Here is a 26,167-nt window from a genome sequence, read left to right on the forward strand (position 1 = left end):
CTGCGCATGCCGTCATTTTGAGCATCTGCGCATGCGCAAGCGGCGAAACCCGGAAGTAACACGCTCCGTTACTTCCGGGTAGCTGCAGAGTGCAACCCGAAAATATTCATCCCAAAGCTACTTCAACCCAAGGTATGACTGTACAAGTTATTATTTCTCATTTGGATGGCAGAATAGCTTGGGAATAGTGAAGTACAGCGCACATACACACTTATACTGTAATTAACTGAAATGTCAAACATGATCTGTTATGTACGGAATTTTAAGGCGTACAGTACAAATTTAAATGCCAGTCTTGCAAGCAATTATTTGGAGCCGTATGCCCTGAACTCCTTGACTGCCTGCCCTTCTTCCTCCAATGACCCTAGCTTTGCCTCCTTTCCTCCTCTTCCAAGTACACTTCTTTACCCCCAAACTCAATGCCCCCCACACCCCACATGAATTCTGCTGAATGGGGCTTCTACTTTGGACAGGACACCGTATTGATTGCAAATATGGCTGACACCTCCCTTTCTAAGATACTAAGAGCTTCTGGCTCCTGGTCACCATGAGGAAAGTCACCAATCCCCACCATGCACATGTCCGGTGCAAGGGCAGTACATGGTCTGGATGAATGCAGAGGTTTACTTTCCCTAAATGGACCACACTGCTCCCCAAAGAGTGCCCGATAAGTGGGAACAAGACGCATTCCCCACAGTTAAGAGATATAAGCTCCATGACTGGAAGGAAGAAATCCCAAGGCAGGTACCATACTGCTGCCACTGTGAGGCTTTCTGGCTCCCTTCAGCATTTTAGCATGTGGCCCTTTAAGGCAAAGGGACGCGGGTGGCGCTGTGGGTTAAACCACAGAGCCTAGGGCTTGCCGATCAGAAGGTTGGCGGTTCAAATCCCTGCCACGGGGTGAGCTCCCATTGTTCAGGCTCAGCTCCTGCCAACCTAGCAGTTCGAAAGCACATCAAAGTGCAAGTAGATAAATAGGTACTGCTCCGGCGGGAAGGTAAACAGCGTTTTCGTGCGCTGCTCTGGTTCGCCAGAAGCAGCTTAGACATACTGGCCACATGACCCGGAAGCTGTACGCCGGGTCCCTCGGCCAATTAAGCAAGGTGAGCGCCGCAACTCCAGAGTCGGCCACGACTGGACCTAATGTTCAGGTGGGGCCTTTACCTTTAGGCAAGGAGGGAGAAAACCGTATGATCAATCATGAAAACACAACACAACTTGGGGGAAAACAGAAGGGCAACAGCCTGGAGACTGCATGCACACGAATCTATCCATACATCAAGGATATAATTTTAAATCTCCCTAGGCCAGGCATGTCCAAAGTCGGTTTTGGGGTCCTAATGCGGCCCCCCGGCTGGTTTTATCCGGCCCCTGTGGCAGTTTAATCCTAAAAAAAGCTCAACAACTACAACTTTGGTCGGCCCTCTCGCATGTTCACTTCATCACATCTGGCCCTCTTTGGAAAAAGTTTGGGCACCCCTGCCCTAGGCGATCTGACGGATGCCTTTTGTAAGTCCATTAAATATCACAAGAAATTACGGAATTCTTACTTTCTGTGGCCAGCACAGCACCAGCAGTATCTGATCTAACAACAGGAAGTAAAAGACACGAAGGCCTCTGGAAAGTGAAATAACGAAGGATCCTTGTCAAACTACCATGAAAAATATGGAAGTAAGAAAAGGGAAGCCCATTTAGCAAACCAAAGGTACTAACTATTCATATTTTGTGGTTAACAGCAGAACTGTATTGTTGTTATAGTTAAATAGTCTAAAAACTATTTAGCACATTTGTGAATCTTAAGCAAGTTGTTCTATTAAATGTTTTATATGACTAGCTACAGAGACCATCAGTTATTGTACTACCTTATGATACAGAATACAACTGAAGAGTGGCAAGGTATCCACGAATAACTCATCTAGTCTAGAACTGGCTCAACTAAGCAGGAAAACCACATTATAGATTAAAATTTAACATGTCAAAATCAATAACCAGGCCTTAGTTAAGATCTACCATTTTCAGGTATCAAGAAGCATATCTCATCCAAACTAGTCTACCTGTAAAGAACAAGAGCTGGGATCCTGAGTCTACATACCAGCCAAGGGCTCTCCTCAGATAGTGCGTCTTAAGACTAAATTGAGAATATACTTCTCAAAATTTGTCAGACACTCTATTTTCCTCCCTCCACTGGTACCCACTATTTCTTGTTTTCTCTGCACTTTCAATAGAAAATACATCTTCCCTCACTTTGTCTTCTATCTAAATTTGTTCCAGATTAATTTCCTTTTTTCTCCAAACCTCTGGCTCGGTATTCAAAGAACAGCCACATAACTGTTACAAAAGTTACCATATTTTTCTGTGTATAAGATGCCTCCACGTATAAGACGACCCTATTCTTATTTTTATTTCTTTGAAGCAAAAATTTACAAGTCAATATTTATTGAGTTCTTAAGCTTTGGGGGGGGGGGGAGATTGCCGTTGAGTTGCTGAGCTTTTCCTGCAGAGATCACCCAAAGTTGTTAAGCTTCTTAGAGTGGACTTGTTTGGCTTTTGTGGGGGATGTCACCGCCACAACAAAACATTGTCTTGGACCCAGAAAAATTGTCTTGGACCCAGAAAAATTGTCTTGGACCCGGAAAACTTCTGTTTCTTTTAGGCCACAACCTGCTACTGAACCACAATAGGAATATGTGGGCTCATATCCTACAGGTATTTGCAAAGCTGCACTAACAAGTATTAGGGACGCGGGTGGCACTGTGGGTTAAACCACTGAGCCTAGGATTTGCCAGTCAGAAGGTCGGTGGTTCGAATTCCCACAACGGGGTGAGCTCCCGTTGCACGGTCCCTGCTCCTGCCAACCTAGCAGTTTGAAAGCACGTCCAAGTGCAAGTAGATAAATAGGTACCGCTCCGGTGGAAGGTAAACAACATTTCCGTGCACTGCTCTGGTTCGCCAGAAGCGGCTTAGTCATGCTGGTCACATGACCCGGAAACTGTAAGCCAGCTCCCTCGGCCAATAAAGCGAGATGAGCGCTGCAACCCCAGAGTCGGACACAACTGTACCTAATGGTCAGGGGTCCCTTTACCTTCACTAACAAGTATTAGGATCTGCAGACTGCCTAAAATATGTAGTGCAAGAATTGGACGGGGGGGGGGACACCCATTGGGCCATTACTACAACTACCTTGTTTCTAAATCCAAATATTAAAACATGTGCTGTGTTGCTAATCTATATTCAGCTATCTTATGCTTCTGGTTCTTGATCTCCTTTTCCTTTGTTGTTCTCTTCCTCAGTGGCATGCACTGCGATCTGCAAATCCTAATTTCTTACAATCTTCATCAATAGGGCGGAGACATGGATCAAAGTATGCCAAGAAAGCTTAATCAATAAGCTTAAGCAGCTTGTTTCGGCCCCACAACCTGAAAAATCTGAACGATTTGTGAACATGATATACTTTCCCACACAGTGTTTTGATTTCATTCCTTCTCATAATTCTTGTACACAACAGCTCCCTAAGGCTTTGAAGCAAAATAAACAAGTGCTTTCAAAGGCTGCTGTCCAACACTATTCATTGGCTCACAGTAAACACAAAATCTGCCATTTTGTATGCACCAGGCTTCCTATAAACACACATTTACTTATATACCGAAGTAGCAACTCTTCCTTACTATCTATGCAATCAGTCTCCAAAGGCATTTTTTACCAGAAGAGCTGCTGCCATCAAGAGAGATAATGGGTGGAATCCAAACACCTCCACCTGGTTCCTTGGGCAAAGGGACCCAAGGGTGATGACCCCCTGAAATGGCACCCTCTGAGGGTGACACTGCCACTCTTATGTGCACGATGTAGAAGCACTTCCCCCAAATGCATGAAGTTTGAATAAGTGAAAAATTGAACCCAAGATTGGATTAAAGCCCTAAGGCAGGCATGGCCAAACTTGGCCCTCCAGCTGTTTTAGGACTACAACTCCCATCATCCCTAGCTAACAAGACCAGTGGTCAGGGATGATGGGAATTGTAGTCCCAAAACAGCTGGAGGGCCATGTTTGGCCATGCTCGCCCGAAGGCTTGCAAAATACTTTTAACATGTGGTGTGCAATTGAAACATAATGTTGGAAAGCTTCCAGGCAATGGCCCTAATCTCCAAAAGGAGCACGTGCACTAGAATTCATTTTTGTGTGTGCTGCAAGTCATTGCAACTAGAGGCATCAGTGCTAGCTGTCATATAGACACCTGTAACAAATCTTGCAGACTGGAAGTGCGAGGGATAGAACTCAACTGATTTTGTAGCTCCATGTCAATAATAATAATAATAATAATAATAATAATAATAATAATAATAATAATTTATATCCTGCCCTCCCCAGCCGAAGCCAGTCTCAGGGCGGCTAAAAACAATAAAATAATACAACATTCTAAACATGCATGCAATGGGGCTTTAGGCCTGGTTTTGGCACAGAAACTGCTTTGATCGCCCAGTAGAGGCTTGCCTGGTGTCTCCATTACATATCTTTAGGCACTAGGTGAAAACAACAGAGGGGAAGGGAAATATTTTATTTATTTTTATTTAAAACATTTATAACGGTTATAATATTTAAAAAAATATCTCAATGCTGTACAACAGAAAACTGCAAAGAATATAATTAAAACAGTATACAACATAAAACCAGCAAAATAGTATTATAAAAGCATATAAGAATACAAACAAGAATTCAGGGAATTTATAGACAAAAATAGGGTCTGATCTTATAGGTCAGGAAAAGCTTGGGCAAAAACATGTATCTTTACAAGAAATGTGCCTTTTAGAACTGCACCTTACTGTTTTTAAAAAATTCCTACAACATGCAGGAAAAACAAAATCCAGGATGTCATGACCTTTTCAAAACCAGATTCCTTGCAATTAAAAATGTGATGTAAGTGCTGAATAATCTTAATTATTGGTGCATGATTATATGAGAAAGAATGGTGTGGAAATGCCTAACTGCAAGTTTTACTCACTCTATGCAATCTTTCCTAGCAAAGGGTCTCTTGAGAAATATAATTACTAACTCAGTAAAGCAACACAAATCCCAAAAGCATAAGTAACACTTTTAGCCATTTATATTAAATCCAACAGATATAGTTAAATATGTTTTATAAATATTAACACCCTAACCAGTCTTCAAAGTACAGAAGAATGCAACCTCAAGCCTTTTGGCATGCAAAGTTTTATTTTCGAACACAGAAGAGGGGATTGACAGACATGAGATTTCCAATGCAAGTAGAAAAGAAAGAATTAAATTCAAGCTTTCTGGGTTGTATCCAACTGTGTCCCACCATTGATGGAAGGCTCTTTGATCAATTAGAGGCGCCTGTGAGCAATAAGGGGGGGGAGGTGTTTTCAAAAATACCCTCTTTTCTCCTGCAGGCCCTTGCATCACGTCTCAATGCTGTTCCAAAGGGCCCCCCAACTCTCTGGAACGTATTGGCATGGCAAAGGGAGCTGCAAGAGGGAAGGTGGGATTAGAGAAAATTGCCTGTACCCACCCCGCTTTCCATTCACTGAAGCCTCTGTTGGTTCAAAGAGTATTCTGTCACAACTGATAAGAGGACACAAATGGATCCAATTTTCTGTATACAGCATATATCATGTTTGCTTGCAAACTATCGGAAAAAAGAAGAAGTAGTCATATTTGCAGTTGAGAAATGGGGACGGGGTAGAGATCTAAAAGTCCCTTAACATTATCCAATAAAAGTACATTTTCGACTGCAATCGCATTATCCAGTTCATTACATCCGAATCACACCCAAGCTTTTATGACTTCAGGGCAACGTATACCACGCTCTTTCATTTGATCTTCAGACGAAAGGTAATGGTGAAATGACTTAGTGGAGATTTCATCCCCATGGTTCCCGAATCGAAATCCATCACTACCCATTCTATCACAGTGGCCAAAAACAGTGCAATAAAAGGTGCTATGCACAAAACTGACCTTTCCCCCTAAAACAATTTACTTCTTCCCTTATCTTTATCATCTGTCTACAGTTGATTTTATCTTCCTAAATTTTACATTTCTTCAACCTTCTAATTTTAATTTGGGGAGCAAGCGCCAAACAAACACAGAAACACAAAGTGCAAAGAGAATTGTCAGCCTAAACAACACTGTGCTGAAGGCCCCCTCACCACGGTATCAAAGCCTTTGGGGTGGGGAAAGCACATTCATTCATCCAGGGTCTCGCATGAGCGAGCGAGAAGCATGAATGAGCCATATAAAAGAAGGCTTCCTGCCCAAACAGTCAGCCAAATGGGGCAGACATAACAGCAGTTCAGTTTTGTTCAGCATAATATGATCAGTCCAGATACTGTTGCAATAATTTAAAGTGAGAGACTTTTCACCACTTTGGGGAAGAAAATGGGACCTTGCCATTCAAAGTTTGAGCCTGGCTTTTTAAGATAAACACTGTTAAAAGAAATACATTCTCACAAAACTCTACATACACAACGTACACAAATTTAGATTAAGACTAAATATCTTTCCTGAGCACCTGTAAAATACTCTTTGGTTTTTCAGTGCACAGAGATTTCTATTCATGTGCTTACTGTCATCTTCCTCTCTGTTGTATTTGAAACTTAAGAAAAGCAACACACCTCTTTCCCAAATGGGACAAAACCTAGGAACTGAAACTGAAGTTGACCTAGTTTTGTCACGCAACGGCTGAGGCAAATGTAGGTCAGTAGAACATCAAGTAAGCTACAAGGTAGAATACCAGTTTATCACTCAGCACCTCCCAACTTTACTCACACACACCTCGAAACCAAGGATAAAAACAACTACTTGCTTTGGATTCAATTCCTGTATTTCTTTGCTGTTTACAGCACTTTACTATTTTAAAATATTTATTTAGCACTAAGGTGTCAGGCAGTGTGCAAAGCCATGAAACTAATATAATTGCTGCCCAGAAGGCATATGATCTAAAACTGTAACAGGACCAAAAAGGAGACTGGACAAACTTCAGTTGGAAGAGGCTGGAGAGTATTAGCTGATAGAGAAAAACTATGGTGGCTTCAGAAAGTCTTTATGAAAAGAAAAAAGTATTTCTAGTGCTGAAATCACTCATGCCTTTTACTGTTTTCATCACCACTCAGGAATCTTTCACCATTTCTGTTAATGCAAACGAGCCAGATCATAACTTACTATCTTCCCTGCGTTAAATAGATTCCTTTCAGCTGTTGCAGATAAAGCCACTCCTTCCCACCTACCTATCCTGGTAAAAACCAATCTGGATTCTGATGAAATCTCACATAGATGTTCCTAATGCACCCCATTGCCATTAACTCATATAGGGAAATCTGGTAGGGAAAGACGGGGTTCCACAGCACCATGTGGTGTCACAGCGTTACAACGCATACAACGCATATAAAACACTTTCACTTTACCAATCTAGCTGAGTCCTTAGCTCATTGTCCAACTTCTGCTCAGCAGAAACTGCTGAAGTCAGATTCACCAATGACTTCTCTCTCTTTTTGTTTTTAAAAGTATTGCTGAGCAGCAGTGTGCATGTCCTTTTGAACAGGAAAAACAAAATCCACCTGCATTTCCAAGCAGCTTCAGCTGTGGCAGAAGAAACTGGAACTGATGCAACTGACAAGTGACAAGGTTTTCCAACCACACGTTTAAAAAGTGCAAGTGGGGAAATGGTGGGTGGGCTAAAAATGTGCTTAAGATAGAACTTTTCTATTCATTACAGGTAATACCTGCAATTGTATATCCATCTTCCAGTATGGCCAAAAACCATTTTTTTAAAAAAGCTACGCATTTAAAATTGCATCTCTGTCTTTCACATAGGCACATTACAGCATGGGAAATAAATGTAACTATATAGTCCAGATCAAAGAGTGTGAAAACAGCACTGCAAATAGCTTCTGATGTGAAGTACCACCCAAACTGATCACCTTAAGATATGCCCTATGACAAGGGCAGGGGGACCACTGATTTGTTTTGGAGGGGGAGGAAAGTTTCTTCGCAAGACTGCCTTATATTTAAGGGCTAAGAGCTCAGAGACAACACAGACATAGTAACAAATCTAGTACAGTGGTACCTCTGGATACGAACAGGATCCGTTCCGGATCTATAAGCAAACGTAACTAGCAACAGCACGTCTGCGCGCGCATGCGTCACTTTTTGCCGCTTCTGCCCATGCACGTGACGTCATTTTGAGCATCTGCGCATGCACAAGCAGCGAAACCTGGAAGTAACGCGCTCAACCTGAAGCGCATTCAACCCAAGGTATGACTGTACAGAGATTAATAGCCATCAAGACTTGCAACAGGACTGTCGAATGCTATAAAACAAAAAAAATAGGCACATACTTTTTATTTCTCTAAATATTTGTAGCCTGCTCTTCAGTGTCCAAGCCTTCACAAGGCAGCTCATGTTATAGCAAAGCAATATAGATCCAATTTAGAAATACCCACTAAAACTGAAAACTAAACAAATAACTGAACTAAAACCACCCCAAAGAATTGACATAGCCAGAGCAAGTTAGTACAGTCATGCCTCGTGTTGCGTTAGGGTCACGTTGCGTCTTTTCGGCTTGCGAACACGGCAAACCCGGAAGTGTATACTTCTGGGTTTCGCCATGCGCACATGCACAGAAGCGCTCTATCGCACTCCTGAGCAGAAGCACCACTCTAGATGCGGACTTTTCGGGGTACGAACGGCACCCCGGAACGGATTGTGTCCGCAGCTAGAGGTACCACTGTATGTGGAAGAAGGAGCATCTCTGCCAGAAGGCAGGAGTTTCACCAGTGAGTGGGCAATGCCCACTGCAAAGGCCCCTGGTATGCCTGTGGAACGGCCTTCAAACAGAGTGTTTTGGGAGGCTGGGACAGATCAATGGTGGCTTGGGATGCAAAGCTCCTTTGCACTTCCAAGAGGCCCCAGGATTAGGCTAATCAATTCCCCCCTCATTACAATGGAGGCAAATTCTTACAAAATGGAAGCGTGGTTGATATGCCCCTCCTGATTCCCCACTGGACTGGACTGGACTGTTACATAACAAAGGAATAAAACCTAGTATTCAACCCCCAGCAAAATACGAGTTTAAGAGGTAGTTAATCTAAGCTGCTCCACTGTGCCAGAGACAGTTGGTTCTGACAGAATGAGCACCAGAACTGAGAGTTTTCTTAGTGTTGCATTCAAGTGATAGCATTTTTTAAAAAATTTAAAAAACCAAAAATGCCTAAAGCCACAGAAACAGAGCCATGGGGACTGCCTGGTAGTGGAGGAATGTAACAACAAATAAGGGAAGGGCAAGGAGGAAACTGGTTGCTTCCAGATTAACAGAGTTTATAACTTCTGTGTATTGATGTAACATTTTTATAGTTGTTTATCCCAATGTCTACCATAGCTTCCCGTGACAGTGAAGAACTTCATTTTGCTGCTCAATTTGTAGTCAGACAATTCTTGTGGATAACCCTGGATCCTTGCATTTTGAGGTAACAGCTTTCCCCGACTCACTTTTGCCACTCAATTTTAAAAGCACCTACCACATCCTCAACAGCAAATTTATCACCTTTTAGGTTTTTCTCCATTATAAATGGATTATCATTTTAACTTGCCTTTCTTAAACATAATTTTCCCAATTATATGATATACTGTTTGAGGTAAAGCAATGTCAACGAAATGCAGGTACATGTAGCCAAATTGTACCTACGATTCTAATAATCTACAGCTAAGATGGCAATTTCTTGCTTTTTATCTGTTCTTAAATTCTTTATATTACATTTGCTTTCTTCATTATCACGCTGCTCAAAGTTGACATTTTCACACTGCTCAGTTGACATTTTCAAATGACTGCAAAGTATTTATCAAATAGTTAAAGTCAATTAAGATATCTGTATGTGCACTTGGGGGTGAATGTGTAGGAATAATGGTTCCAAATGCCATTTATTTATGATCAGCACTGAATTTTATTTTGCATTCTCTTGCCCAGTTTCAAAAGATCCTTAGGGAAATAATCTTCTTTGAATTTTACTATTCTGAATAGCTGGCCATCTTCACAATTTACTCCACTCTACAGATTTGTGTTTAAAAAACACACAGAAAAGGTCTCAAAACACTTCCATGTTACACCACAGAGAATGACACCATAAAAACTCTGGTTCTGTAGTTTTCTCTCAGTCAAATGACACTTTCCTTGTTATGTACAGAGCATCATGTACAAAGATCAATTTATTTAATACACAAATATGACAGCAGCTCACAGATAAGAGTGATGATGAGAGCTAAGGCTTAGATACATAGCTAAGCAATTATAACAAAAAGGTAATCATTTACAAAGAAAGAGAATGGTAATAGAAGGTTGCTTTTCATGCATACAATCTCACATTGCGAAGCAGTCCTGTATTGTCATCCATAGCATCCCAAACTCTGAAGCATGCTTGCAATAGACTCCCACCAAATAACACAGCCATACATATTTCAAGGGCAGGCTCATGCATTTTCAGGTAATGATCAAGGGTGGATTTATCATGTGTAGTCCAACACATATCAGATTCAATAATAATATTATTATAATAATAACAACAAATTTATTATTTATACCCCGCCCATCTGGCTGGGTTTCCTCAGCCACTCTGGGAAGCTTACAGCATATCTAAAAACATAATAAAAGCTTCAAGCATTCAAAACCTCCCAAAACAGGACTGCCTTCAGATGTCTTCTAAAAGTTGTGTAATTCTTTATCTCCTTGACATCTGAAGGGAGGGTGTTCCACAGGGAGGGTGCCCCTATGGAGAAGGCCCTCTGCCTGGTTCCCTGTAACTGCCTGGTATGCATTAATTCAATTTTTGAGGTTCGCTAGATTTATTGTAGTCAGGAAAGCCTCCCATATACTAGCAGAAGAAGTCTTCAAAGATTTGGCCATCCAATGGATAAAGGTTCTGCTGGTCAATCCCAAAATGCATACAGTGGTGCCTCGCAAGACGAAAAGAATCCGTTCCGCGAGTCTCTTCGTCTTGCGGTTTTTTCGTCTTGCGAAGCAAGCACATTAGCGGCTTAGCAGATTAGCGGGCCAGCTGATAAGCGGCTTAGCGGATCAGCTGTTAAGTCGCTTAGGATCAGCTGATAAGCGGCTTAGCAGCTTGGGAAAAAGGGGGGGAGGGGAAAAACCCCGCAGGAACTCGCAAGACATTTTCGTCTTGCAAAGCAAGCCCATAGGAAATTCGTTTTGCGAAGCACCTCCAAAACGGAAAACCCTTTCGTCTAGCGAGTTTTCCGTCTTGCGGTGCACCACTGTATTTAGATTGCTATTTCCATTGTAATAACTGAAAATAGAGAATATTTTCCCCCTTGATATGTAACAAGTTTATTATCTGATGTTTAACACACAGCTAGAAGGTGTCAAAAATATACCATCAGTTGTTTACTCCTTTGCTACTATTTTCTGTACATAGTGCACATTTTGCATAAGGTATACTTTTCAGGCTACCAGTGCTACAAAGCAGACTCAAACATTACCTTGTACACTTACTTTCAAGAGATAGTGTGGTATTATATTTAAACCATATCAAGATACCAAATAATGGATTATATTTGCATTTCTCTAACACATAACTTAACTGCTGATCAGCACTTTTGCAATGGAATCATAGAGTTAGAAGGAACAACGAGGGTCATCTAGTCCAACCCCCTGCAATGCAGAAATCTATTTACCCAATGTGGGGCTCAAACCCATGACCCCAAGATTAAAAGTCTCATGATCTACTCTCTGAGCTATCCCAGTGATGTTAAGAATGACAGGGGGACAGTGTTCTGGCTGCTTTAACATTTCTATAAACTTACTGAAGAGAGCCATCTGAAGAGATAATATACAGAAGGAAATCTATTTTATTTACATAGAATATGATATCTAAATGAAATACAGTGGTACCTTGGTTTAAGAACAGCCCTGTTTATGAATGATTCGGTTTACGAACTAAAACAAAACTGGTAGTGTCCCAGTTTGCGAACTTCACCTCGGTCTAAGAACAGAAGCCGAAAGGTGGAAGGGCACCGGCAGCAGGAGGCCTCATTAGGGAAAGCACACCTCGGTTTAAGAACGGTTTCAGTTTAAGAACAGACTTTCAGAATGGATTAAGTTTGTAAACCGAGGTACCACTGTATAAGGGTCAATAGCTGTATAGTGGTACCTTGGTTTGCATACGTTTTGGATTACAACTGCGTCAAACCCGGAAGTGCGTATCCCGGTTTACAACATTTTTTTTGGATTACAACCCTTTTTTTTTATTACTAACAATTTTTTTTGGGAGGCCCCATTAGTGAAAGTGCGCCTTGGGTTACAACATGTTTTGGTTTACAAACGGACCTCCGGAACGGATTATGGTTGTAAACCAAGGTACCACTGTATTTTAAAGGTTTTAGTTCTGCCACTATCCAGGGAGGTCATATAACACACAGTGTTTGAGATATGGGTCCTAAGGCATGACACCGGTGGAAGCATCCACAAAAAAAACACACCAATTGTCTGGTTGTTGTTGTTTTTTAGTAAAGTCTCATATCAACAACCTAGGTGCAAATAAGCTAGAGAAAAAGAAAACAAATGTCGGCATCTTGTTGTGCCCCTGGTTAACAATTTAGACTGGAAACCTATTTGATTTCTTTATCTCACTATACTGTATGACTCATGGAAGAAGGAGGGCTGTATCCTTAAATTCCCAGGGAAGCCTCCATACAACATACCCAGACACCTTGTCAAATCCAGTATGTCACATACAATTTGCATCCGACACAGAGAATTACAGATTAACATTATGATCAACATTCCACTATTCTCTGTGGGCATAGATGATTCATGTTTCAGAAGACTTGGGGCAACTCATATTTATGCGATTTATTAGGGTCAACAGAAAAAAAACACCCTAAAAACACTAGTTATTTTCCTTGTGCATTTTGAGGTGCAGGGGTTGGGGTGGAGGAGACAGTGAGAAAGAACAGGGCTACCTCAAATCTCAAAGCACAAATATAAGTCCCATCCACCTGCTGCATGGCCTGTGGCCTAACTTATGTGAAAGTTATTTCTCATACTTGGGAAAGACCAATTAAGCCCACACAGTGAAATCCCAGAAAGCGAGAAGTGTACAAAGGTACTGGTGGGTAAGCCACCGAGTTTGGCCACTAGAGACAATTTAAAATGATCCCAGTGGCCCAAAGAAATTACTAATCATTTGCCATACTTAGTTCAGCTACGTCCACAAACAAAGCCCTCAAAAATTAAGAAACGCCACTACCATACGCTATTCTTTAGCAATACCTATACAAAACTAAATGTACCATTGTGAAGAGAAATCAGAGCTAGTGATCTTGCTATTTACACATGTTCTCAAGCTCCATAATTAAAAAGAAATAAATTCATTCATTTGAAAGAAACTCAAGCCATTTAAGTGGGTTCCATGCTAGCACTATTGTAAGAATTTTAACACTGGCACAAGAGAGCCCCTGATTTCTTCCATCTAAAAATCTCTTCTCTCTGAACATTACAAAAACTTTCTCAGGAACATTATTTGCTGTATACATGGAGGATTCAATGCAGTCGAGAAAGGAATTAAAACTGATATATCATTGTATTTGCTTGGCGGATTTCTTTATTTATTTTGTATTTTCACACCACCCTTCATCAGTTATTCCAATGATTTTACTGTGGAAACTCACAAACAAAAACAGGCAGCATGCAAGCCTTATTTGCATTGCAACTGGAGGCAACAGGTAGAGCAAAAAAAATGCGTACTACTTTCAAATTAGGAGTTTTATCATGCAGAGCCCTCTTAAGGAGGCCTCCTACAAAAAACTGAAGAGGATCATACAGAAAACATTCAGAAGGCTATAATATTTAAATTGAACCCAGCGAGATTTTAACAATGACCACAGCATAAGCATAACACATTTACAACAAGAAAGAAGAAAGGCACCTGGAGACATCTGACACTGGGCATGCTCTGCAGGCATCTCAGTGCGCACATGCTCTCTACCAGGTTGGAGCAGCCTAGCCACAAAGACCTTGGCACAGAACACTGCAGGGTGACAAAAAGGAAGGAAGAGAAGAAGCAGTTAGATGCCACAAGTTACTGAACGCAGGTAACTTATTAGTATGTTAAAGCGGATAACCAAAGGTAGGCAACCAAAAACATCTAATCCCATTCCAAACTGCTTAGCCAGATCATCAATCGAGGGCTGAATCCACCAAACACTACAATTGACCTACGCTATCTGAAGCATAAATTGGGTTGAATTCACACCAAGGGATTGTCCACATTTGAGCATGAATTAGCTGTTCATCTACTATCTCTCCATTCACATTAGGCTTGTGTGGTCCACAAATGCCTATATTTGAATCTGTGCATGGGAAACAACTAATAGGCATTCCCTTTTGGATGTGTCCCTACCGTCTAATTTGTTGATTATTTTATGCCAGGGATGTCCAACAAGTCAATCACGATCTACTGGTAGATCGCGGTCGATCGCTGGGTCCCCTTCCTCAGCAGTGCTAAAATTGATTCCTGCCCCGCCCCCCATTGCTGCACCATCTGCAGAATGGAAGACGGAATTTACTGAGTGAGGTTGTTTGTTTCCCCAGCGATTTGTTAGTGAGCGTCTGTTCCTCTTTTCCCCAAAAAACCGTTAAAAGCGGGGCTTTCCTCCTCCCTAAAAAAAATGTCAACGACTTTGACCTGAACCCCCCCCCCAAAAAAAGTGGGGGTAGATCACTGCCAGTTTTTAATTCTGTAAGTAGATCACAGTCTCTTGGGGGTTGGCCAACCCTATTTTATGCCAATGCATGTGCACAGACAGCTTTTTTTGGTTTGTTTGTTTTTTAATAAAAGCCACTTATGAAGTGGGCAAGTCAAGCAACTGTAAATTTGCTTGTGCAGTCTTCTGGTTTTCTGCAAATCATAAGGGATCAAAGGCCGGGGTGGAGGGGAGAACCTCTGTTCAGGAGCTCACAGGAAATAGTTATGAGCACAGGCAGAAAGAAATGAGAGCATCAAGGAAGTAGTGGGCATGGGCATGGGCAGGGGAATGGAAGAAAGTGAAAATTGAGTCATCCAGCCAAAAACACCCAAATAAAACCATCTGTGACCCTGAGGAGAGTGGTTTAGAACCCAATTTCCCTCAGTTTTTCAGATTATCTCCATAACAGGTAAGCATTGAGACAGGTGTTGTTTGAGGGTATTGCATGTGGACTATGCAAATTAAAAGGTAATACAGTAAACACTGGTGTTGACAACCCCCAAGTTAGTTGCTCTTGAATCTCACTGATGTAAACAGATCCTAAATCTGTCAAAACTAGTTGATTAGTTGACCAAAATGCAACTAATTTTATCCGCCAATCTACTGGAGTTTTCAACAGCCCCAATGAAATGGAGCTTGCAGAGTAGCACTTCTTAGTGCTGCAATTATCTAGTAACTTTCATTGGTCTAACCACTTCAGCATTTATGAGCTCCGAAAGGAAATAAATGAGAACAGAGCCCTTGAAAGTGGAGCCCGGAGTGCTCTCAGTGTTGATCGCTTTTTGTACAAAGCCACTCCCAATACACTACCCAAACAAAGAGAATCACAAATCTGGCACTGGGATACAAGTGAGGAACTTGATTCAGTGTTTTACGCATAAGTTTCTCACTGCTGAGTTTGAAAAAGCTTGCTGATCTATTGTACATAACTTGCCGTTGAATCAATTAGTTTCTCTGTAACTATTTCTAATGATTCATTCCAAGTCTCATATACTTAACTTGGAATGAAAATAAGTTGAAGAGTGCAGGCAGTTATGATGAGCCTATTACATAGCTCTTCTGTTATTGTGGACAGAAAGTGTTACTGTTTAAAGAAAAATAGAAGTTTCTCATAATTGTTGTTGAGGACTGAGCCCTACTAAGGATTTATTAACTTGTACAGCACATAATCCCAATTAGTTGTTAATGAGCCAAACAATTTAACATCAGATTACATAATTTGGCAGGCCACTAAGTCTACCCAGGTCACAAATACTTAACAGAGAGGCAACTTAAGGATAATTCATCCTGGACATAAGCTAAATGAGTTTAAAATCATAAGACTTTAAAGTTTGAAAATGGATCATAGGCTTTCAAATAAATCTAAAACCAGTCATCCCCCCCCCCCCCCCCCAGTAATAAACACCAGGGAAGCTCTGAGCATTGAGCATTGAGATTTTACACCACCTCTGACATTAGCAAATATGTAAAAGTTAAGGCTATAAAATACAGAAATCTACCTTACACTTGACAAAATGCATTGAATAATGTATCTCTTTTGCATTGCAAAGAACAAACCACTATACCATAAGCTGTTTTTGAAACTCCCAAGTTTCAAAAGCAGTTTATTGCACTGGAAGAAACTGGGGCTGCAGTTTGAGAAATGCAAATCTAAAGTTGATCATTAGTTTTGAGGCAAGGTGCCATCAGTATGCTGATGACACTCAGCTCTATCTCTCAATTACATCTGGATTGGGAGAAGACATGCAGTCCCTGGATTGGTGCCTGGAAGCAATGGTGAGATGGATGAGGAAAAACAAGCTGAACTTGAATCCTGGTAAGACAAATGTACTGTGTGTGAGTGGCTCCTGTGTCTGTGAAACTGGTCAATTTTTCACCCTGGATGGGTCAAATAATGCTATTGCTTTATACAAGAATGCTTGCATTTTAAAATACTGCAAATTAGTACTGCTGACTCATATCAAGTACTTGTCACATGGTCATAAGCAGACCATCAGGTACTACCATTTACCTCTCGTGTTAGTGATTAAGAAGACACAAAGTCTGGCTTTTAAGTCCCTGCACAACTTTGGTAAATAGGTAAATTGCTTATTAATTAAATAAAAGTGGTAACCCATGCAAGTGGGGGGGGGTATTGCTATCACGTCTGTTTTTAAATGACCCAGAGAATTAACTTTGGAAGGGTTCAAAGGCTTATCTTATCTACTCAAAACAGGCAATCGTTTCCCCAATTAGTCCAGATCACAGTGGGCCACAAGACAAAGATGGTTCTTGCACAGATGTCAATGCAATAAAGTCAAACTAAGCACTATAGCACAGGAAAGCAAAGAGGGCATCACACTGCCCATCAGTATTGCTGGTCAATCCTTCCTGGAAAAACATGTCTTCCCAGAACAACATATGCTGGCCAGCTAGCACTAATTTATTTAATTTAATTACTGGCATACATCTCCCCATATTTTACAGCATAGTGAACTGGTGCTTCATGTGCTGGTCAGCATTCTTGGCTAAGTAAGTCTAATCACTACAGTCCTTTCAGTAAGGGGGAAAAACATAGGGTAGATCAACTTTCAGTAAATTTTGCATTGAACAGCAGGAAGCAAACATGTTAAAGGTAACACAGTTCAAAAGCAACCCAATGCATTCCCATCAGTACAGGTCATCCTGTTTTTGACTATGTGATCAGCAACTTTCTTCAAATCAAGTCAAAACGTTTTTTTAAAAACCCTAACACAGAGCAACGGTTTTGCTTTCCAATAATCGACTCATGGGCTGACATTTTCTAAAACATTAACGTAATTTTTGCTCTCGTGTACTCTGGTGTGCTACTAACGCTAACCTTCTGCACCTTTTTAGACTTGACAGGATTATTTCATTGTAATATAGGCAGTTCATTTGTAGGCAGCAGACACACTAGAGCATTTTGGCATTTAAGCTAGAGCATTTTGGCATTTAAGCTCAGCAAATGCTTTGAATAGTAGTGCTCCTGTAAAAAACAAACATCTGAAGATGCCTTACAGTTAAGTAGATCACTGGCCCATCAAGACCAGTACTGGCAACTCTGTTGGCCAACCCCTCAGGGAACCTTCTATATTCTGCTCTCCAAGATCATTTAGTTCACAGATGGACTCCCAATTCCCATCAGTCCCATCTAGCATGAGCAATGGTCAGGGATGGCAGGAGTTGAAGTCCATTATCATGTGGAAAGCCACAGGTTTCCTGCTCTAACTGGAGATGTAGGGCACTGAAGCTGACACCAGCTACGTACTAACCAGGTTCTCGATCAGTGAGCAATGGGTCTCCCTCCCCCTTCTTGCAAAATGAAAAAAAGGAGGGGGGGGGGAGAAAGCGCAAACCTAAAATTGGAAAACAGAGAATTGGAAGCATTTAATAGCTTGCACAGCTCTGATAGAAGTCGAGTAACATAACATCTGTGTGTTTCATCAAGCCATTACATTCCTTCACAACTTTAACAATATGCTAAGATTCTTCTGGTCTGATGCCATCCCCTCCCTATTTGTCTCTAATATGAGACTGGAAAAAGTCTTTGGGCAGGGAGAAGTGAACATCTGAGCAAGAAGAACCCTGTGGTCATTTGATGAGGTGCCTCCTTTTACCTAAAAAGAATTAACCCTCCTTAAGGATAATAGGGGAAGCGGGTGGCACTGTGGGTTAAACCACAGAGCCTAGGACTTGCTGATCAGAAGGTTGGTGGTTCAAATCCCCGCGACGGGGTGAGCTCCCATTGCTCGGTCCCTGGCTCCTGCCAACCTAGCAGTTTGAAAGCACATCAAAGTGCAAGTAGATAAATAGGTGCCACTCCGGTGGGAAGGTAAACGGCGTTTCCGTGTGCTGCTCTGGTTCGCCAGAAGCGGCTTAGTCATGCTGGCCACATGACCCGGAAGCTGTACGCCGGCTCCCTCGGCCAATAAAGCGAGATGAGCGCCGCAACCCCAGAGTCAGCCACGACTGGACCTAATGGTCAGGGGTCCCTTTACCTTTAAGGATAATGGCCAGGGAGGTTTTGTTTAGCCTTACGTGGCTGACTTTTGTCTGCTTGGCTTGTAAGTTTTAGTTGAGCCCCTCAATTTCACTTGACAGAAGTTGAAAGTGGTTCATTAGTTTGGTGTTATAAGGAGGGAACACACTCTCAGCACTGCATCATTTACACAGTACTATTAGTGTACATCTCCTCTACAGAACAACTAACAAAAAGAGACATATTTTTGCCCATAGGACATAATTGCCTAACTTTTGACAATGAGGAAGGCAACAAGGAGAGACAGCTGTGAACAAGGGATGAATGCAAACGGTATGAATGCAGCATGTAAATACACACTTGTCCACTGGGGGATAAGGACTGGAGAGAAATTAAGCTGGAAGCTTCACAGGAAAAGTGGGTTTTGAGGAGTGATTTGAAGAAGGGAAAAGAGATGGCACCACACAGGCAATCTGAAAGGACGTTCCATACACAGCGGAGCAGCAAGAGGATGAGCAAAGACAATACGTATTTCACACACATATTTTACATGTGTGCAATTCACATTTTACACACACACACACACACACACACACACACACACGGTGTCCCAGTCAAATGAAGTTTCACTTAACTAGTAGTGGAAAGAAGAATTCTCTCCCCTTAACTCACTCTAAAGAAAATTCACCTTGAAAATGAGGGAGGGGGGAAATGATGGGTTGCTGCTGGTCACATCAGTGGCAACTTCTGAGTTCATATCATTACGGCCATTTTACAAGGACTGTATGTATTGCTTCACGGCAGGAAGGAAAATTGCTCTAAAAGTGAGAGCCAGTAACAGATGTGGCTGCAAGTTGGCTGCATCATCAATAGTTTTATAAAAACCCTACAAGATATAAAAATCAAATATTTCTTAAAACGTCACCAAGGACTTAAGCAGCAAGGAGTGCTGGTTCCTTTCACGGGTTGACAGTATCATGCACCCTTTTTGCCAGTCTACTAAGAAAGCACCATTCAATTTGAGAGGTCTCAACCCTTGGCTCATATGGACCAGTCCTGTAGCAACAGCAACAGACTGCATCTTGCAGGGAACAGGGCTGCTGGTTGAGATCTAAAGAGCTGCTGAGACTCACAGAATGGGCTTGCATGAAACTTTAGGCTTCTCATTCTTCTTTGAAAACAGCTGACATACACACCCCACATCATGTGACAGAGTGCTTTTGAAATCCTTCATAGTTTTCAAAAAGTCAGTTTGCCAGGCACAACGGCAGACTGCTGTTAAGAGAAAAAGTGTAAAGCCCTCTTGGGCTCATGGAATTAATCCCACAATTCCTTGGATCCCTGCCCATAGCCTCTGTTTCCTAAGGAGCCTCTTTCAGCTACAACACAATTGTTACAGGGAAGAGATGAAGGAAGGCCTAACCCAGTGTAAAGCACCATCACTGCGAATGCCTCGCAAGACGAAAAACTCGCTAGACGAAAGGGTTTTCTATTTTTGTGTTGCTTTGCTAGACGAATTTCCCTATGGGCTTGCTTCGCAAGACGAAAACGTCTTGCGCTTTTTTTTAAAAGCCGCTTGAAGAGGCGCAGTTGCGACGGACCGTGCTTCGCAAGACGAAAAACATCGCAAGACGAAAAGACTCGCGGAACGAATTCTTTTCGTCTTGCGAGGCACCACAGTACATTTCTGGGCATAGAACCCCTGATGTAACACATTTACATGCCTCGCTCTCCATAGCTTTTTTCAGGCATTCTCCCTTCCATGTGTTTACAAATGAGCAAGAGGGAGAGCAGGGCTGAACTTGCTACCCCTGCTGCCATGTACTCACAGACACCACTCCCATAATCCACATGGAGGGAGGGATGTCTGAAGTGAGCAGCCTGCTGTATACTCATAGGCTTTCCTTATGGCGCTGTGGGCTAAACCACTGAGCCTAGGGCTTGCCGATCAGAAGGTCAGCAGTTCGAATCCCCGCAACGGGGTGAGCTCCCATTGCTCGGTCCCAGCTCCTGCCAACCTAGCAGTTTGAAAGCACGTCCAAGTGCAATTAGATAAATAGGTGCCACTTTGGCGGGAAGGTAAACGGCATTTCCGTGCGCTGCTCTGGTTTTGCCAGAAACGGCTTAGTCATGCTGGCCATGTGACCCGGAAAAACTGTCTGCGGACAAACACCGGCTCCCTCGGCCAGTAAAGCGAGATGAGCTCCACAACCCCAGAGTCGTTCGCGACTGGACTTAACTGTCAGGGTCCCTTTACCTTTATGATCTCTAGTCCTGCAAACCAGAGCAGTAAATTGTGTTGGTAGCCTACATGTATGCAGCAAACTCTCCTGCTTCCAACCTCCCCCAATGCATGAATGGCAAGGGCGAGGGAGCAAATTCAGCTCCATTCGCCCCCTTCCGTGATTGCAAATGCACAAGGGCAAAATGCCTGGAAAGTGCCACTAAAGTTCAGTATGGGTTTTTTCCCCTGACAGCTGAGATGGCCACAGGCAGATGCAGTCCCCTAATAATTCTAACTGGCCCCTGGTGACCCTAGGAAATTTTTGTCAAGATGTGGATTTAGTATACAAATGTAGGTATTTTGTATGTAATCTAGACTGCATGTGCACTGCAACTGTGAAGGCTTGACTGCTAAATGATGACAACCTTGTTATGGGGGCTGACCACTCATAAGAAAGCTTATTTCTAATCCCACCTCTCCTACTGGAGGCAGTTCATAACTGTTAGAAACAAAAACCATCAAAAACCTTGGAAAACCAGCAGTAAAAAAATAATACAAACACACATAAAACAACCCAATTTCACAACAGCAGTTTTATTTCATTGGTCTACGTAGGAAAACATGCTTCTGGAACCCACAACACTGTCCCAATAAAAGTGACTCCCTTCTGCTCCCCCAACTCAAGGCCAAGGAATACCACACCAGAAGTCATTTGTGAAACATTGGGAAAGAAGTACCAGACTCATTTTGCATGTATGATAAGCGTATGCTCCTTGGCACTTCTGCCATACTACATCAATTCTATTTTCATTTGTTGACAAGTCACAAGAGTGCAGAAGGTTAAGTATGGTACTTAGCCACATTGTTCTCAGGTCACAAAGGGCAGTTTTGTTCTTCAAAGTGAGGCTGTTGTTTTCGTCCAACATGAGCATCATTGAGGAGACAAATACCAGGAAACTACAGCAAGTAAGCAGAACCATCTTGGGTTTTCCTCTTTAGCTTCCAGCCAACTTCACTGAATCCAAAATAGTGATTTGACACTGAGTGAAATCCTGTGAGCATCTAATCAGAAGTAAGCTCCACTGAGTTCAATAGGGCTTGCCCCCAGATACGTAGAGATCTAGGATTGCAGCACATGGGTCAGTTCAACTTCAGCATCTATATGTATTTCTTCATTAATCCTTTCATGAAACAATGCACCAGCCAGTTCAGCTAACGGTCCTATGTTGTGTTCATTGGGGCACAATAGCAGGGGAAATTATCTGTTTTTCATTTTGTTTACTTGGGTTTCGAGTCCACCCTAGCCCTCCTGTTGATGGGACAGGAGATCAACACTTCCTTCTTCTGTACAATCTGGTTTTTTAACAAAACAAAGACCTTTGTGCTGGAACTCCCTGTCAGTCTCATGTAGTGACCTGTTGAGCCCTGACGGAAATACTTGTGGGCACATGCCACACTTGCAATGCAAGGGGATCATGCAGTTAATGTACGGATGAGCCAGACCCAATTGTAGAAGAAGAAGAAGAGTTTGGATTTTATATCCCGCCTTTCACTCCCCTTCAGGAGTCTCAAAGCGGCTAACATTCTCCTTTCTCTTCCTCCCCTACAACAAACACTCTGTGAGGTGAGTGGGGCTGAGAGACTTCACAGAAGTGTGACTGGCCCAAGGTCACCCAGCAGCTGCATGTAGAGGAGCGGAGACACGAATCCGGTTTCCCAGATTACGTGACTACCACTCTTAACCACTACACCACACTGGCTCTCAATAGATATTACACATTGCAAATAAGTAATTTGTAATCTTGCTCCCACACAAACTAGAATTTGAAAGCCCACTTTAAACCCTGGTTTAGTTGTTTGGAAGCAACAACCCAGGATGCTAGGCTTGCACATTATGATAAGCCATCGCTTATTGCAGTGTTTTTCAAACAGTGTGACATGGCACCCTGGGGTTCCCTGAATGATGGTCAGGGGTGCCACAGGCAACACTGGCCTCTGTCCTTCTTTCCTTCCCTCCCTCAGTCTCGTGTCTCTGCCTCCCAAAAGCTTGCACAGCTGTTTGTTGCAACAGCTCTGGCTACAAGCTCCCCAGGCGAATGGTGCCTCTGGTGTTGGCCAGGGGGTACTTCCCAGACCTCTGTTGGGTGGTGTGAGAAGGCACCTCTCTTTGGGGCGGGGGGAGGTGGCAGCTCAGAGACTAGGGGTGGCAGCTGTGACTGCCCAGAGGACTCTGAAGAAGAGGGGAGAAGAGAGGCAGCTGAAGGAACACTCCACAAAGGAGAGTGTTCAAAAAGGGGTGAGGGGCTGCTGGCTCTGCAGGCAAGGGGTGACTTAATGGCCTCCTGAGCCCCACAGGGGTGCCACAGAAAGAATGTAGTTGGTCAAGGGAGCCATGAACTCCGAAAGGTTGAAAACCTCTGGCTTATTGGTTAGTCTAAGCTGCTCACACAAAGGGAAAAGCAAAGCATGAGAGACCAGCAGGTTGCTCATTCACAGTATGCCAGGATAAACTAGGAATCCTGGATTTACCTTGATATGCATACAAGGACCTGGTATATTTCCAAGCAATCTAGAACACCAAAATACCATTACAGAGTATGAGACCCTGCAGTCAAAAATCTCTGTTAAGCTATTATTTGCTTTCCCTCTAAAGTGCAGAGAAACTTCACAAGAATCAGTTTATACCTGCTGCTCTAAGCAATTCAATATGAAAGGTTTTAGACTATTTATTCAAGTGGGTATTTCAAGAGCTACATTTCAAGATTAGTCTTAAGTCAATAAAAAGTCAAGAAGTGATGTTCTTAGCAGCAATATGCCAGCAACCCCAAAATAACAGTTGATGTTCAAGGTCAACTATGTTCATCAGCTTTAAGGCACATGTTTTTGTCTTTCTAGAGCGTTATTACTAAGGATGTTTCTATTATTAGCTATTCAACACAGGAAGGTACAAACTGACAGCAAGGTACTAATTTCATTGTTTTCAAAGTGTCCCTTCTAAATTGAGGATAGGCAGTGTGGTTGCCTCCAGATGCCGTGGACTAAAACTCCCATAATCCTTGACTACTGGTCATCCTTGCTAGAGCTGATGGGAGCTTGAGTCCAATAACATATGGAGTGCACCATGTTGCCCACCTGGGTTCTAGTTTCATTCGCAAATACAAGGAACAAAGAAACAAAACCTCTATGTATGTAAGAAGAATGGAAACTGTAAGATTGTCTGAGTTGATAAAGTATTTGCATTAGAACTTTAACTTTGCAAATCACCTAATGCTGTAACGTTTCAAAGTTAAAACTGATATAAAAACATGTTATTTGCAAAGGATCGTGAGCAATAAGGGAGCAGCAGCAGGAGGTATATTGCCTCCAGAAGCTATCTGACAGGAGTTTTGCTACCAAAATTTAGGAACAGCTCAAACAACAATGGGTACATTTCTTTCCTTGATGCAGCTCAACACTCTGTAGTATGGAAAAACTAGAGCAAGCTGAGAAAGGCACTGGTGACCCCTAAACACCTTAATCGCTAGCTCTGAAGAATGGCTAGTAACCAAATTTTTACATCGCATGAAATCATATGCTAATCATATGCTTTATCATGAATACTAATGTCATTCCCACCTTGCTCCTCCTCTAGTGCAAGTGAAACCAGTAATTGCTTGACTTGCTGTGTCTGAACCAAGAATTCTGGTTTAGTTTGATCAAACAAATCATGATCAGGAAGCAAAGAGCAACCCTTGGCTTGTTTGGAACAATGGAAACCGTGATTCCTGGTGTGAACACAGTGCTAAGCCAGTGTTGGTGGTTTGCTCCTCTCACATGAAACAACTGAATGGATTGTTCATTTCTGTCGTACAGTCTCCAAAACCAGGCTCCCGGGGCTCCCTTACAGGTCAAATGGCACACACAATAGTAGCTGATTCATTTGTTTAAATGCAGGCCACACCCCTACAGAGCATTTTAAAGGAAAATGGGGCAAGCAGGTGAGGAAAGTGGCCCACAACAGTCAATCATCTCTCCATACCCTCTCCTCTCAAATGCTTTCCTCCTAGCTGAGCTCACTGATTTTCAGCCAAGCTCTGACACTGAAGAGTACCCAAGAGAGACAGATTGCAGAGAGGTAAGTCATAGGCCTGTCACCATCATGTCTAGTTTGGCCCCAAGCCCAGACTCATCAGTGCATTCTTTCCCACGTCTGTCTCCTTCTGTCACTGTACTGTATGTATGTGTGTGTTTGTGTGTGTGCAAGCATGCACAGCTGGACAATGTAAACCCACACCTGGCAGATCACTCCCAAAGACACAAGAGACACTCCATCCATCCCCAGACTGCATGTGACCAACTTAAGAGCAGCCTCTGATGTTTTACTTCTACTTTAGTGTTCTGCAATATAAAAAAGGATTCAGCATGTACAAGTAAATAGACATTCTTTGTGATTATACAATGTTACAAGAAATGTGGTATATAATTGTCAAGGAATCTATTTTGCCCACAGCTGCATTTCACTTAATTTGATGGTTCTGTGTTAGAATGTTTCCGTGATTGTCAGATTTTTTTTATAAAAAAACACCTGACTTGCTTAATCCTGTCTAATTGGCATGTATGTGTTACCATAACGTACAAACGTACAAACAATTAACCCTGAGCCATCAGATGCAGGCTGTAACAACAATACAGGCATTTATGTTACATACATGCTGCTATAATCATGACAATAATTCTTTAAGATAAGCCACTGTCATTACTCCCATACTGCCAGGAGTGGGACAGATGGAGGGAGCCGCCTGAATATACAGATCCTTGTATCTATAAAGTATATGTAGATTTATTTTCCCCAGTGAATCAACTAAGTGTGTTTTCTTTAAGCATGCAAGAAAATTTTCTTCATCAAGAAAAAGCTAGTTCCACAGGTTGCAAAGTGAAGATCTAGGTTAAATAAACCTTGGAAATTTAGAGATCAAGGTTGGGAACCTCGGGCCTGGGGACTGAATATGGTCCTCCTGGAGTCTCTATCTGGCCCTCTTGAGTTTCTCCAACTGCACATGCTCTTCCAAGGCCACACCCCTCACTCATAGCTCCTCCCTGCTTCACATCCTACCAAAGTGTTTTTGCCTGGTTAAGAATGTGTGCTTTCAATTGACTCTTGCTTGCCTGGATGGAGGATAAAGAGGCGTGTGAGTGTGTGTGTAGAAACTAGCCTATTGTA

The 26,167-nt window shown here is 42.3% G+C and overlaps 1 protein-coding gene and 1 long non-coding RNA gene across 6 annotated transcripts in view; one reads left to right on the plus strand and one right to left on the minus strand.

Moving 5' to 3' along the window:
- The window catches only part of FBXW11 (F-box and WD repeat domain containing 11), a 96,211-nt gene that overhangs the window by 44,702 nt on the left and 25,342 nt on the right, over nucleotides 1–26,167 (minus strand). For 2 of the 5 annotated variants that reach the window (XM_083493790.1, XM_083493791.1), the window contains one exon: nucleotides 13,945–14,046. The exons of the other annotated variants lie outside the window; for them this stretch is intronic. In XM_083493790.1, coding sequence (XP_083349916.1) covers nucleotides 13,945–14,046 — 102 coding nt within the window. The remainder of the gene's footprint in view (nucleotides 1–13,944; nucleotides 14,047–26,167) is intronic. 5 annotated transcript variants of the gene reach the window in all.
- LOC310702365 lies at nucleotides 8,934–14,832 on the plus strand. Its single transcript, XR_014523472.1, has 2 exons — nucleotides 8,934–10,950; nucleotides 11,283–14,832. It is a non-coding gene; the product is annotated as an uncharacterized lncRNA (long non-coding RNA).

The sequence above is a fragment of the Podarcis liolepis genome, assembly GCF_965112155.1.
Source record: "Podarcis liolepis genome assembly, chromosome: 3".
Classification (NCBI taxonomy): Eukaryota; Metazoa; Chordata; class Lepidosauria; order Squamata; family Lacertidae; genus Podarcis; species Podarcis liolepis.